We start from the raw sequence: 12,911 nt of genomic DNA on the forward strand, positions 1-12,911 counted from the left end.
AGGGCATACAGTAAGGTTGTTGAACTACATGCACCCTCGCAATGAAGTTAATACTGACGGGGGGGGGGCATGCAGCGCAGGCTCACAAACACTGACCCTCGATTTCACAACATGGGGACAGTTAGCATCACGCTATGCTATGTGGCTAACTGGGTACACCTCCAGGATTACGTCATCAGCGATGCATGGGGTTCGGAATGGAGCGCATACAGTTGGCTAAGTGGCATTGCACAATACTGGCCTTTGGTTTGATTGACAGCTGTCAAAAAATCCAAGTGAGGGCCTCGTTACGAGCACATTAAAGAAAAAACAACAAATGAAAGGAAGGAAAAAAAAGAACAGGGTGATTGAATGTGGTCTTTGGCGTCCATTGTGTGTGTGTGTGTGTGTGTGTTTGTTTGTCTCAGCCATCGTTGTAAATATCAAACATCCATCAAGTGACTTTTCGTGGATGACAGCTTGAGCGTTTGAGTGACGTGTGTGTGTGTGGTTTTTTTTGTAAGAATAAGATCACCCTTAATGACTCTGCTTTTATTTCACTTTTTACCTCATGGACCAATCCAATCACTTGCTTTCTTATTTATTATTATTATTTTTGTGGCTTTGTGTGGGGGAGGGAGGGCTGTAGTGACCTCTATTCATGCGTAATAAAAGTTAGGCGTTGATATTCTAATATATAGAATGGGCGAGCAGGACGGCTGATCATGATGAGCCTCGTTGATTTCATTCCAAAGTATCAGTTATGAATATGAATGTTCCTTTACAAATATATTATTATATCATCTTTATTATTTTTCCATCTTCTCCTTTTTTATACTTCCTTTGTTCTTTTTCACTACTTTGTTCAATTCCAACACAAATGTGGGGCCAAGTCAGGAGAGATGACTTTTTTTCTTTTTTTTTTTTCCCCTGTGTTTGAAATCAAGTTGACGTTTTGACAGTATGAACGTGACAAGCATCAGGACGAAGTACACAATAGCACACATCAGCAGTGTTTTACTCTACCAAACCAATTATGTCCTACTAATATCATGAATGTAGATTTCAATGCAAAAAAAACACCCACAAGGAATGATTAAATGATGTTTGATCCAAGTGACATATTATGGATTTATTTATTGTCTCTTCAAATACAAATACAGTTTATCTATAAAATAATACAGGGGTGTCCAAAGTGCAGCTTGGGACCATTCAGGTCAGAATGGATAGAAAATAACATTTTAGTAGTATTAAGTTGAAATATGACAATACATCGAATAATGATGTCATTTGTGGAGAATTAGGGATAAGTTATAATGTTCCAAGAATAAAGTCAAAATATGAGAATAAGGTCAGAATTATGAGAAGAAAATTTAGTTTGTTGAAATAGTTTTTTTTTAATGGGAATAAGGTCCAAATGTTAAAAGATTTTTTTCTTTTTAAACAAGAAAAGAAGTGGTCCTCAATATTGTGAGGAACAGTAATGTAATTTAGTAGGAATTAAGAGCTTCATGCAGTAACAATGCTGACATATACACTTAGATATGCATATTTGACTAATAATAAGCCAATGATTTATGAATTCATTTTGAAAAACCCAGGATTGGGTGAAAATGTGATATGATGAATTGTAATTTATATCGGAATTAAAATTACGTGTAATGGAGACAAAACACAAATATCATCGTAATGAGTTGGCAGCTTTATTTCAAAAGTCAAGCCAGCTGAAGGAAAAAAAAAATTACAATCCCATCCGATGTGTTGCTTTGTTCAGACAAACATCTTCCATGCGGAAAATAAAACCCAGCACTTTGCACGGTCTATACAAAATTTAAAAAAATAAGAAAACTGTAATAAAACATTGCTAAGGATGTGTCTCGATAGCGTCCTAGCATGCTAATTAAACCTTGTTTCCGTTAATTCAGTTCAATAATTCTCTGATGACCAGATGATGGCACCCCAATGAACACATGTCGAAAAGTAGGATGCCACAGATCGCCTATTTTAGGGTCCTTTACGAAAGAAAAAGCATACAGAATAATTGTGCTTCTTTGAAACTTCATGTCCCTCTCCAGACAAAGCAGAGTGGACCCGAAGCCTCGTTCACTGATGTTTGATGCGCTCGTGACGAGCCACAATATGGTTCCACTTGGGTCTTTGCCCGAGGCTCTTTGGGTGTATACAAACAGGAGGGACAAGAACCAACCCCGGAAACGCACTTTGAGATTCAGATGTCCCTTCAATTTCCTGTTCTAAACTCCGAATATGAAGAATGGATGCCATCTGTTTTCCTCCTGCTAGGACTTCCTGTCTTCAAGTCCACTAAATGTCCATGTTGTATCTGGAAGAGACAGAAACATTAGCAGGTTTTGTTCTGTTCGTGAGGACGGAATGTACTGTAGTTATGCAACAAGGAAACTAAGTAGGTACGATAACTAGTGGAGGGTTCCCAAGACTAAGTTCCCAAGAAAGAATGCAAAAAAAATCTGAATTTTTTTTGTTTTTATTGTGAAAAAGTTTTTGCGCCCTTCTCCCTTTGTCCCACTTCTATGTTTCAGATTAACAAGCAAATGTAAATATGGGTGGAAAAAACGTGATTGCACAGGGCAGAAAGTCCCAAGACCAAAACCACTCCAGAACAAACATCGTGATGAGACCCAAGACCTTTGGGAAAATACTCTGTGGTCTGACGATACAGAATTGATCTGTTTAGAAGGTGTGTGTCATTACATCTGGCGAAAAGGTAACACCGCCTTTGAGAAAAAGAACATTATAGCAACAGTAAAATATGGTGGAGGTAGTGTGATGGTCTGGAGCTGTTTTGCTGATTCAGGACCTGGAAGACTTCCTGTGATCAATGGAAGCATGAATTCTGCTGAAGGAGAATATCCGTCCATCTGTTGGTGACCTTAAGCTTAAACCAAACTTGGGTTCCGTAGCAGGACAATGATCCAAAACACACCAGCAAGTCCACCTCTGAATGGCTGAAGAAAAACCAAAATGAAGACTGTGGAGCGGCCTAGTCCAAGTCCTGACTTGAATCCTATTGAGATGCCGTGAAAGCCTCCAGTGGGGCTGAATGACAACAATTCTGCAAAGATGCAGAAGATTTGTGGTAGATGGGTTCCAAAGATGCAAATACTCAAGATGACCCAGAAAATAAGTTAGCTACCCAACACAGGAAGAAGGAAGAATCTACATAGTCTACATAAGAGTCTACATACCAAGGATGATCGATTCCAAAGAAGCAAAGGAAGACCCAGAGAATAAGTTTGCTACCACACCAAAGAGGTGCAGAAGGTCGTTACCCAAAGAACCAAGATTGGTACCTAGTACCGTACTTCCTGTTCGCCCCTTTTGCTCAACGTTTATAGCCTTGGATTTTCATTGCCTTAAAACTTGGACTGGATCCGAACATGTTTTCAACTCACAAAGATAAAAAAAATGGACTGTGTTGAAAGTTCTAGCCCTCGATGGAGACCTCTGGAGCCACGTGTCCATTCAGCACCGCCTCCACTGACATTTCCTGAAGAAGAAAAACAAAACTCTTTAGCTAGCAAATTTTTTCCAGACATGCGATTCCCTTGAAATGTTGTGCCAAGACTCTACGATATTGATCTGACTCTTTTCCAGATTGATTGAATTCTTCATAAAACAGATCTGCGTCTTATTCACCATCTGACATGATGGTACGCTGGTATCTTCAGAGAGTACCTCCACACATTTCAGGTTGGTAGCAGCTTCCTGGAGGGGAAGAAGATGACAGCAAAAACATCAAGTTAGCTTTTATGCAGGACTCATTTCAACCATCCTTGATTTTGGGATAGAAGGGAATTCTGGCAAGCACCTCTTTGACTTCCGCAGGGACTTGAGTCCCATCTTCGACCAGGACCTCCACATTTGTTTCGTCCTTGTCAGCTGGAGCTGCTTCTGTCACACCACCAACAACCGGCACTTCTGGTTCTGTTCCTAACTTAGCAGCTGGTTCCCCAACTGCTACCTTCTGGGAAGGTTCGGATTCAGCCTTTGGTGTTTCTGTTTCAGGTACGCTAGTGACCACCTGCTCTGCGGATTCAGTTTCCGCTTGGACAACTGGTTCTGCTTTTACCATTTCTGGTACAAACTGTACTGATGCCACTACTTTTTGGGCAGAGGTTTCTACTTCTGGGTCTTGGGTGGAACAGGCCATATTTTGGAGTGCAGATTCCGCTTCAGGCGCATGTTCTGATTCATGTGCGATGGTGAGAACCTCCTCTACGTACGTTTTTGCCGCAGTCGCTGGTGGTGGTACACTAGAGACAGCCTGCTCTACTGATTCTGTCGCTTCTTTAATGGCAGGTTCTGGTTTAATTACTGGTTCTGGGTCAGGGACACAAGCAGCATGTTCCGCCACCTTTTGGATAACTGGTTCTGCTTCAGCGACTTGTTCTGGCTCAGGTACACAAGCGACCGCCTGATCCACTGATTCCACTTCAACAGCAGATTCTGCTTCAAGTACCGGTCCCGGGTCACGGATGCAACAGACGACCGGCTCAGGTTTTCCCTCAGCCTTGTTAACGACAACCTGATTGACTGGTTCCGGTTCAGGGAGGCGACACACTACCTTTTCTGGCACTTTTTGGATAGCAGGTTCTGCTCCAGCCACTTGTTCTGGCTCAGGTACGCTAGCGACAACCTGATCCACAAATTCTGCTTCTACGTTCACAGCCGGTTGTGCTTCAACGACTACTTCTGGGTCAGGGATGCAGCAGGCAACCGGTTCTGGCACTTTAAGGACATCCGGTTCTGGTTTAGGTACTCCAGCAACAACCCGCTCAATGGATTTGGGTTCCTCTTTTACGGTTTCTGCTTCAGCTGCTTGTTCTTTTTGCGGTTCTCGAGCCACAACCGTTTCTGGTGCCTGATCTGGTTCAGGTGCGCTGGTGACGGCCTGTTCCACAGTTGCTGGTCCTGATGTCTGAACGACTTCGGTCTGGCCGCCATGCTGCGTCTGTAACAGGGACACAAGGTCAGTGAGATCCAGAAGAAAAGTGGTAACAAAGAGGTTATCGTTGCGGTTGCAGGGAACAAAGTGTTCTCCTCCTTGCCACCATCATGCCGCCGACCCCCCACCACTGAAGCCAAGTGTGTCAAGCCACATGAATATTGTAAGTCAACGTCCGATGTTAAATTATTCAGCCCGTTTGGAAGCACACGTTTAATTCACATTTGATGTTTGCAGGCTACCAACACAGCGACCCAAATCCTGAGTGACTCTCCTGGACAAAAGCCAAGGGGGGCAAACAGCGTGGGCGGTGGGTCTCTCTTTGTCTGTAATGCACACATACAAACACTTCACTTGGGACAACAATGGGATCCACGTCTAAATATGACAGACGCTGCTATCGAACCACTAAAACCTAAAGTAGGTTAGGGAAACGTTCTAATATGGGAATAAATCCAATTATGAGTGGATAATTACAAGAGTAAAGTGTTTGGAAACATTTTATTCTCAATTTTATAAGAACATACATGTAAAAAATTGAAATATTAAAGACAATAATACAAATTTATAAAAGTCATAATATTACAAGAAACAAAGTTGCAATATGTGATTTTTTTAATGCAAAAATTAATAAATAATTTTTATTCCAACAAAAAAAATCTATTTTGTGAGAATAAACCCGTAATATTATGAGGAAAAAATGTCATTTTAGTAGTACAGACTTGAACTATTAAAGAAAAATGTCATATTACGAGAACAAAATAAATTTATTTTTTAATATGTTACTATAGGAATAAAGTCATAATATATGAGAAAATAATTTCATAATAACGAGTTCAAATATTTGGAGAAAAAAAACACCAGAAAAGTCAAAATATAAGAAAAAATAATGAATTAAAATAACATGATGAAAAATATTGTCAGTGTTTAATAGCATAAAATTGAGATATTAAAGGAAAAATACATATTCTTTAAAACTTATAATAATATTAATAATTATTATAATTATATTAATATTACGGTAAAAAAAGCAAAATAAAGTTGTAATTTTTGGAAAAAAAACTAGGTTGCATGCATGGGGAGAACATGCAAACTCGAACGAGTTCGAGATTCGAACCCAGATCATTTTGAGTGTGGGGCCATGTTTAACCACTAGAACACCATGTGGCTCGGATTGGCGAATAACTTCAAAATATTATGAAAAAAAAGTTTGGGCATGTTTTTTGTTATTGAATGAAAACTTTTGACCGATATTGGATACTCAGGTGCAAATTCAGTCAAAAGTATTGAGACATGTTGTCATGTTATTAAATGAGAAAGTGTCTCAAAACTTTTACTGGTTTTGTAACTGCATATCTAAGTAAAGGTAAAAAAAAGTAATGTTCGAGGCCCTGAATGTTCACACTCACCCTCGTGATGGTGGCGTCCTCCAGAGCGGGCGTGACCAGTTGTCTTGGGCCCCACAGCCAGCTAAACACGACCCCCATGTCCTTGCTAGCTCCTTACTGACTGAGCACGTACTCCAGCGAGGCCCGACAATGCAGCAGGGTGCAAGCTACGCTGATACTGTCACACGTCGTCTGCTTCGGTTCAAGCAGGACGGACAGGAAAAGGCGAGGGGCAGGACAGACAGATGGGGGGGGCGGGCGGACACGGGCTTGAAGGGATGTTCCCCTCCTGGAGGCTATCTTGGACCACGAGTATGAATATGAACACTTCACGCTATGAAGCGTCACACTATGACATCCATCCAGTAAATATAATTATTAATGTTATTTGTTCATTTTTTTTATATTATAAAAATATTTTAAAAAATATATTTTAAATAACAGAAAAAAATGAAATTAAATTATATTTGTACACATTTTATAAAAAATATATTTTAAATAACATTAAAAAATTATATACATACACATTTTAACATGATAAATATTATCAAAAAAATTATAATATGAGAAATAATACAAAATAAGGAAATAAGTTCTAATATGGGAAATAAAAAAATATATGAAAATAATCATAATAATCAAAATAAAATAAAATAAAAAAACCCTAAAGCACAGCGAATCACCATGTGTGTTGAGCACCATGTGTGCAGTACCTTTTTGTATCAGCGGGGGCAGTCTTTAATCAATTCACTAAATGAACCCAAAGACGACATTTTCGTCTTTGCACCTTTGGACATTCTATCGATATTTTCATAAGCAAGGTGTCTCCCCTTCAAAGCAGTCACCTGACTTTCTTCCTGGCCACAGTTTGACCCTGGAACAGATCGCTTTCCCAGCATTGCTGATACCAACTAGCATAGACGTGTGGGCCTCGCAGCCTGCATGCCACGGATGCTCGCCATTGTTGGAGCGCTCGCCATGCACACACGCGTAGCATTGAGCGCTATTCGGATGATGATTGCGCTTGTAGGTTGTTATGCTGCTCATGTTTTCCCCTCTCGTGTGGCCACACGGGGAACTGTGCTGTGGGTGTGTAAATAATGTAGAAGGAGCAGGCTTTCCACCTCCTTGCGAAATGGAACACGCTGTTCCCACTCGCCGCCCAACATCACCACGCCATCGTTTAAGCCCCATCCTTCCCCCTCATCCTTCCATAAGGCCCCGCCCTACGCAGGGTGAAAATGATTTTTCCGTGCCAGTCAGTCATGAAAGAAGTCCCGCCTTCTACTATTCTATTACTGTCGTGACATGGAAATGATTTTAGAGTGCCAGGTTTTATTTTTAAATGTGTAGCAAAGCCTGTTTTGTCCATGACTTCATAAAAACAGGACCAGAAGTCTTTTTTTAGGCACATTTTCTAATTTTAAAAGAATATTAGGTGGGAAAATAATGTCATTTTAGTAACTGAAAATTGAAATATTAAAATAACACTTTATTGTTTTTGGAAAGTAGTAATGTTATGAGTTTAAAAAAATGGTGAAGATTAAGTTGTGGAAAAAATTCTAATATTTTGGGAAAAAAGTTATATTCTGAGAAATAAATTATAGAAAAAAAATAAAAATGTGACATTTTTTATGTTTATAAAAAATATACAATTTTTTTTTACAAATAAATAAACACAAATGTAAATAATAAAAATTCTGAAAATGCTGGTCTGCATCAACACATATTACTCTAATACTATAATTGTATTTTTATTTTAAGATGTGTAGTGAAGCCTGAAAAAACACAACCTGCCACTTGAACGTGATTTTTTTAGCACGTCTTTTCTCAAAATTAAAGCCAACAAGATAGATTTTTTTTAATTTAAAAAATGAATACAATAATAAAAATATATTTTTTAGAATTGTAATAAAAAAAAGAAATTTTAAGATGTGTAGTGAAGGCTCTAGCATGAGAGGGAGCTTTAAGACAAATCGAGTAGAATCTACCAGGCGGTTCTTACCTCACTGACTGCTTCGGCTTCTTTAGCTGGCAGGACCGCTTCCGTCTTGTCTTTGCTCGCCTTCGGGTTCTTGGTGGGCGTGGCTTTGGTGGGCAAGGTGGACGCGTGCTGCTCCTCCAGGGCTCTCCTCAGGGCCTGCTGTCAGGGCCAGGAGAGAGGTTCATCATATTTGTCTCCCAAAAATAATACATTATTATAGAAAGTCCGAAGACAATATTAAGAGTTTAAAAAATACAATTAATACAATTAAAATATATAAACTTTATTTATACAAATATTTTATAAAATAATAAAAGAATGCTTTTGCGGACTTGAATTTGACACTGAGGGGTGTCCAAAGTGTTCGGAGGGCTTGTACTCTACAAGCGTCGCCCCACCGCTCCCCCGTTATGTAACAGGAAGCTAATTAGGCAGAATCAGAAGCGTCCTGACAGGTTCCATGAAGCGGGCGAGCTTGGAAACCACACGAGTCAGCAAAACCAACGACCGCGCCAGACAGAGGGGCCTAATCGCATCATCGGGTTCTAATCGCTGGCTGAAAAATGCTTTTGTTAGGGTGGCGGGTCCGTGTGTGTGTGTGTGTGTGTGCCCCAACAAAAACAACCCCCCCCTCCCGCCTCCCAGCCCACCAAACATGGAGTAAAGCTGCCACTCCTCCACTTCCTGTTATCTGCACAGGTGATAACGCGACGCCCCAAGACCGACCCGAGAGACTTTTTCTTTTTTAGTCTTCGTTATCAACAGCGGCCGCTCAGACGACACGAACGAGTCGTAGATCTTGTGCAGGCTTCCTCTTTGACACCGCACCAAATAAAGTCGTGGAGCGCCGGTTAGGAATCCACTGCTTGGGAAGTTGAACGTAGTTGGGAAAACTATTCCAGCATGATGTGCATGTGGGACAAAACAAATGACATCATTCAAAATTTGTGTGGATTATTTAAAACAAAGCAATTATCATTAATGGGCCAAAGATTACACAGATTAGTTTTAAATTCCTGAAATAAAACAATTTCATATTTATTAATTCTTAAAAATTGTTATATTTTATATATACATTATAATTTATATATTTTATAGAATTGTATTTATATTATAAAATTAAAAAAATCTAAACATATTGCATAAAAAAATGTTCATGTTCTATATTTTTATTTTTAATATTTTTAAAATTTAAATATTATATATATATATAATGTTTTTTTAAATAGTGCCAAGCATTTAACAGTCATTATTAAAGAAATTAAAGTCAATTTAAAAGTCTTTCCTTATATTTTTTTTTTGTTATTTTCATTTGTTTTTTTTACATTCATTTTTAATAGTTTTTACTTTTATCTTAATTTATTTGTACTATATAATATTTTTGTTTAAAAAAAAGAATTTTAAAATGCTACCCATAATTTGGCAAATTGGGCCATTATTCCATTCAAAGGAGTGTCCTGATATTTATTTATTCATTTTTATTTTTGAAATATTCCTTTATTTTTTATTTATATCTTAATTGATTTATATTATTATTCAGTAGTAATATTTTAATTTAAAAAATTACTACCAATTATTTAGCAAATTATGCAATTTTATTGCCAAGGATTTTATTTATATTATATTTATATGTTTTTATAAGGTATATTAATATTTATTCTTTTCATTTTTATTTAAATGTATTAATATTATATCATGAAAATGTGTTTTTTCTGATATTTCTGTCCACATAGTATCGTTTAAAACAACCCAACAGAATAATAATGTAAGAAAAGTGTCTCCAAACACCCCCCGCCCCCCCACCCTGATTATTTCCATGCAGCATATCATGCACTGTCTTGACTGTTCCGAACCAGGTCAAAGCCCGCCTAGCAACAATAACGCATTCAAACCAGTATGTTGCAGTTTCCTTGCCCTACACGCCCATTTATTAGTCACTAGAATGTCTCTTCACCACCCATTACCCCCCCCCCCAACCCCACCCCAATAGTTCTAACGATGGTCCATCAGTCATCATCAGTTGATTGTTGATGTCTGCTTTGGCGTCATGATGGTGACTCTCCGAGCTGGGAGGAATGCGAGTGATGGATTTGCACCACAGGCAGGGAAATATTCCCAAACCCCCCCCTATGCACCCCCCCCCCCCACTCCAAGCACTCCACGTCCTGTCCCCCTGAACATCCTAAATGTCAGGCTATTTAAACCGCACGCCTAATCTCCACTTAATCCATCCTCAACTTTTACATACGAGACCCCGACATGGATTTAACATGGATGGACGTTACCAGTCAAAAGTATTGAGACACTTTTCTATTTAATAACATGACAACATGTCTTAATACTTTTAACTGGTTTATATACACTTGAATGTACAGCATGCCAGTCAAAAGTATTGGGACTTTTTTGTGTTTATTAACATGAGAACATGTCTGAATACTTTTGATTGGTACTGTATACATAAATGCACATTGTTTAATGCATATACAGCAAAAGTATTGGGTCACTTTCCCATTACATTAAATGAGAGAGTGTCTCCATACTTTTGACATGTGTACAATCCAAGCGTGTAGTGACTTACCACTCGCCGCATGCGACGCTGGTTCTTCTTCTTCTTGCTGGGCATGTTGACGCGTAAGGAGGACAGAGGCAGGAAGAAGAAGCAGCGACACAAGAACGCAGACCACCGAGCGACGAGGCTTTATACATGACCCCACCCACCACCCACCACCCACCACCACCCTCCTCACTGACACTCCCCCATCATCCCACTTCTGCCATTGCCGCCATGGAAAAGTATGTATGTGTGATAAAGATAAGTAGAAATAGCAGAAATGGGGGGAAAAAAAGCAGAATTTTTGTGCGATTTTGTCAAAATATTAACAGGAAAAAGCTGAGCTGATGAGGGGAAATTACTTAAGTGAAGTTGCCCCCCCCACCTCACTAAAAAAAAAAAAAAACAAAAAGATCACAACTTTAGTTCAAGTGGCATTTCGCTGGATTTTGTAATAAATAAATCTGATTGGTCTTGTATTTACACGTATTAATTATTATTATTTTTTAAAATTATATTATTAATATAATATAATAAAAATATGTCATAATAAAATTTTAAAAAGTGTGGGCCGCGGCCCCCTGGTGGGCTGTGAAGGAACTGCAGGGGGGCCGTGCGAGGTCATTAAAAATATGATTTATTTTTGCAAATATTATTTTATATTAATTAACTTAATTAATGTAACTAATTTAATTAATGCAATTAATTGCAATGAATATAAATTATTTTCATTGTATTTTTTTATTAATGTAATTATTACTTTTATTATAAAATATTTATTGCACGATTAAAAAATATATTCATTGGCCTAAGACATTTTTTAGATTTTCAAGTAGGCCCTGAGTTAATAAAGTTTGGGAACCCATGTCCTATTATATTCATTTGTCAGAATTTTTTTTGTAAAAAAAAAATTCAATAAAATGAATTTAAAAATATATATTTTAGATTTAAAAAATTTACATATGATTTTAATTTATTTATTTATTATTTTATTTATAAATTTTGATTTATTTTATTCTAGATGTACCACAGCTGTTTAGTGAGCCCAGTGAGATGGTGATGTTATTGATTTAATATGGCTATTAAACTTCAATGCTGGTCCCAGGATTGACCCCTGGGGTACACCCCGGTCTTATCCATTTGGTTTGAGTCACAGTTGCCAACAAAGTAGTTCCTGTTGTCCAGGTGGGACTTGATTCCCACTCAGTTCAAAATAAAATTGACTTAAAACAAATAAATTCGGACTCAATCAATAAATAAATTAAATACTCGCAAACGGTGGACGCAGATTAGAACGCCGACCTTGACTCGCATGGGGTGTCCTGGCACCGACAACTAGCGCAACTGGCACAGCAACTTCTGGCATAGCCCGAAGTCGTGGGGGGGCGGTTAGTCAATGTGGTGTTTAGTAAAAAACAAAGAATGTTTTTCCTCGTTTTATATTTGTAAAAAACACATTTGAATTTATGTATATTTTGGGAATATATATTTATATCCCGGAACCAACAGATATTTTATTGTCTTGTTTGCTTTTCCCACCTGGTCCTGAGGGCTTAAAATAAAAAAGACTAAAAGATTAATTGTGACACGTTTGTTTGAACGGAGGCATCTATTTGTAGATACAGCGGAAACTCCATTAGCGTAAAAAAATTCATGACCGCAAAAAAAAGATGACCTGTCTCCATATTATAATAATAATAGTAATTATTATTATTATTATTATAATGTTAATAATAATAATAATAATAATATAGAAGCCCTTCGTTCTGGAGGACTAATTTTTTGTCCCTTTGTTTTTCTGGACTCCAATAGAGCAGCTACACACAATAACCAGCACAGAAAGCGTTGTAGTACTTCCAGAATCTGCACCTATTCAACTGTATTTCTTTGGATTTCGTGGTTCCGCCCAGGGCCCGCCACCAGCCACGCCCACTTTGCTGTGGTTGGTCCCACTGCCGAGTTGATAAACGATGCATTTTTTTTTATTGTCCGCCTTTAATGCTGCACGGTGGTCGAGTGGTTGGC

General features: G+C 38.2%; 1 protein-coding gene across 2 annotated transcripts; it reads right to left on the reverse strand.

The window, feature by feature from the left end:
* Positions 1–1,663: 1,663 nt before the first annotated feature.
* LOC131127799 (uncharacterized) lies at positions 1,664–11,050 on the reverse strand. 2 transcript variants are annotated; one of them, XM_058070039.2, is made up of 6 exons: positions 10,914–11,050; positions 8,357–8,494; positions 3,827–4,969; positions 3,655–3,723; positions 3,411–3,505; positions 1,664–2,320 (listed from the first exon to the last, which is right to left on the reverse strand). In XM_058070039.2, the coding sequence occupies exons 1-5, from the start codon at positions 10,956–10,958 to the stop codon at positions 3,443–3,445; spliced, it is 1,458 nt and encodes a 485-aa protein (XP_057926022.2). In that variant the 5' UTR covers positions 10,959–11,050; the 3' UTR covers positions 1,664–2,320; positions 3,411–3,442. The 2 variants fall into 2 exon arrangements, with proteins under 2 accessions (XP_057926022.2, XP_057926023.2); XM_058070040.2 differs by having other exon boundaries at positions 8,357–8,491; positions 10,914–11,018.
* Positions 11,051–12,911: the final 1,861 nt, after the last annotated feature.

Source organism: Doryrhamphus excisus, linkage group LG3, assembly GCF_037039965.1.
Source record: "Doryrhamphus excisus strain RoL-2023G ecotype Guam linkage group LG3, RoL_Dexc_Guam_v1.1, whole genome shotgun sequence".
Lineage (NCBI taxonomy): Eukaryota > Metazoa > Chordata > Actinopteri > Syngnathiformes > Syngnathidae > Doryrhamphus > Doryrhamphus excisus.

Excerpts from the sequence above, each read along its gene's own strand:
- LOC131127799 (XM_058070039.2), bottom strand. The coding sequence starts at position 10,958 with ATGCCCAGCAAGAAGAAGAAGAACCAGCGTCGCATGCGGCGAGTG. Across the intron at positions 4,970-8,356 it reads AAGCCGAAGCAGTCAGTGAG|ACGCAGCATGGCGGCCAGAC; the intron begins GTAAGAACCGCC and ends TCCCTGTTACAG. Across the intron at positions 3,506-3,654 it reads GCGTACCATCATGTCAGATG|GAAATGTCAGTGGAGGCGGT; the intron begins GTGAATAAGACG and ends TTTCTTCTTCAG.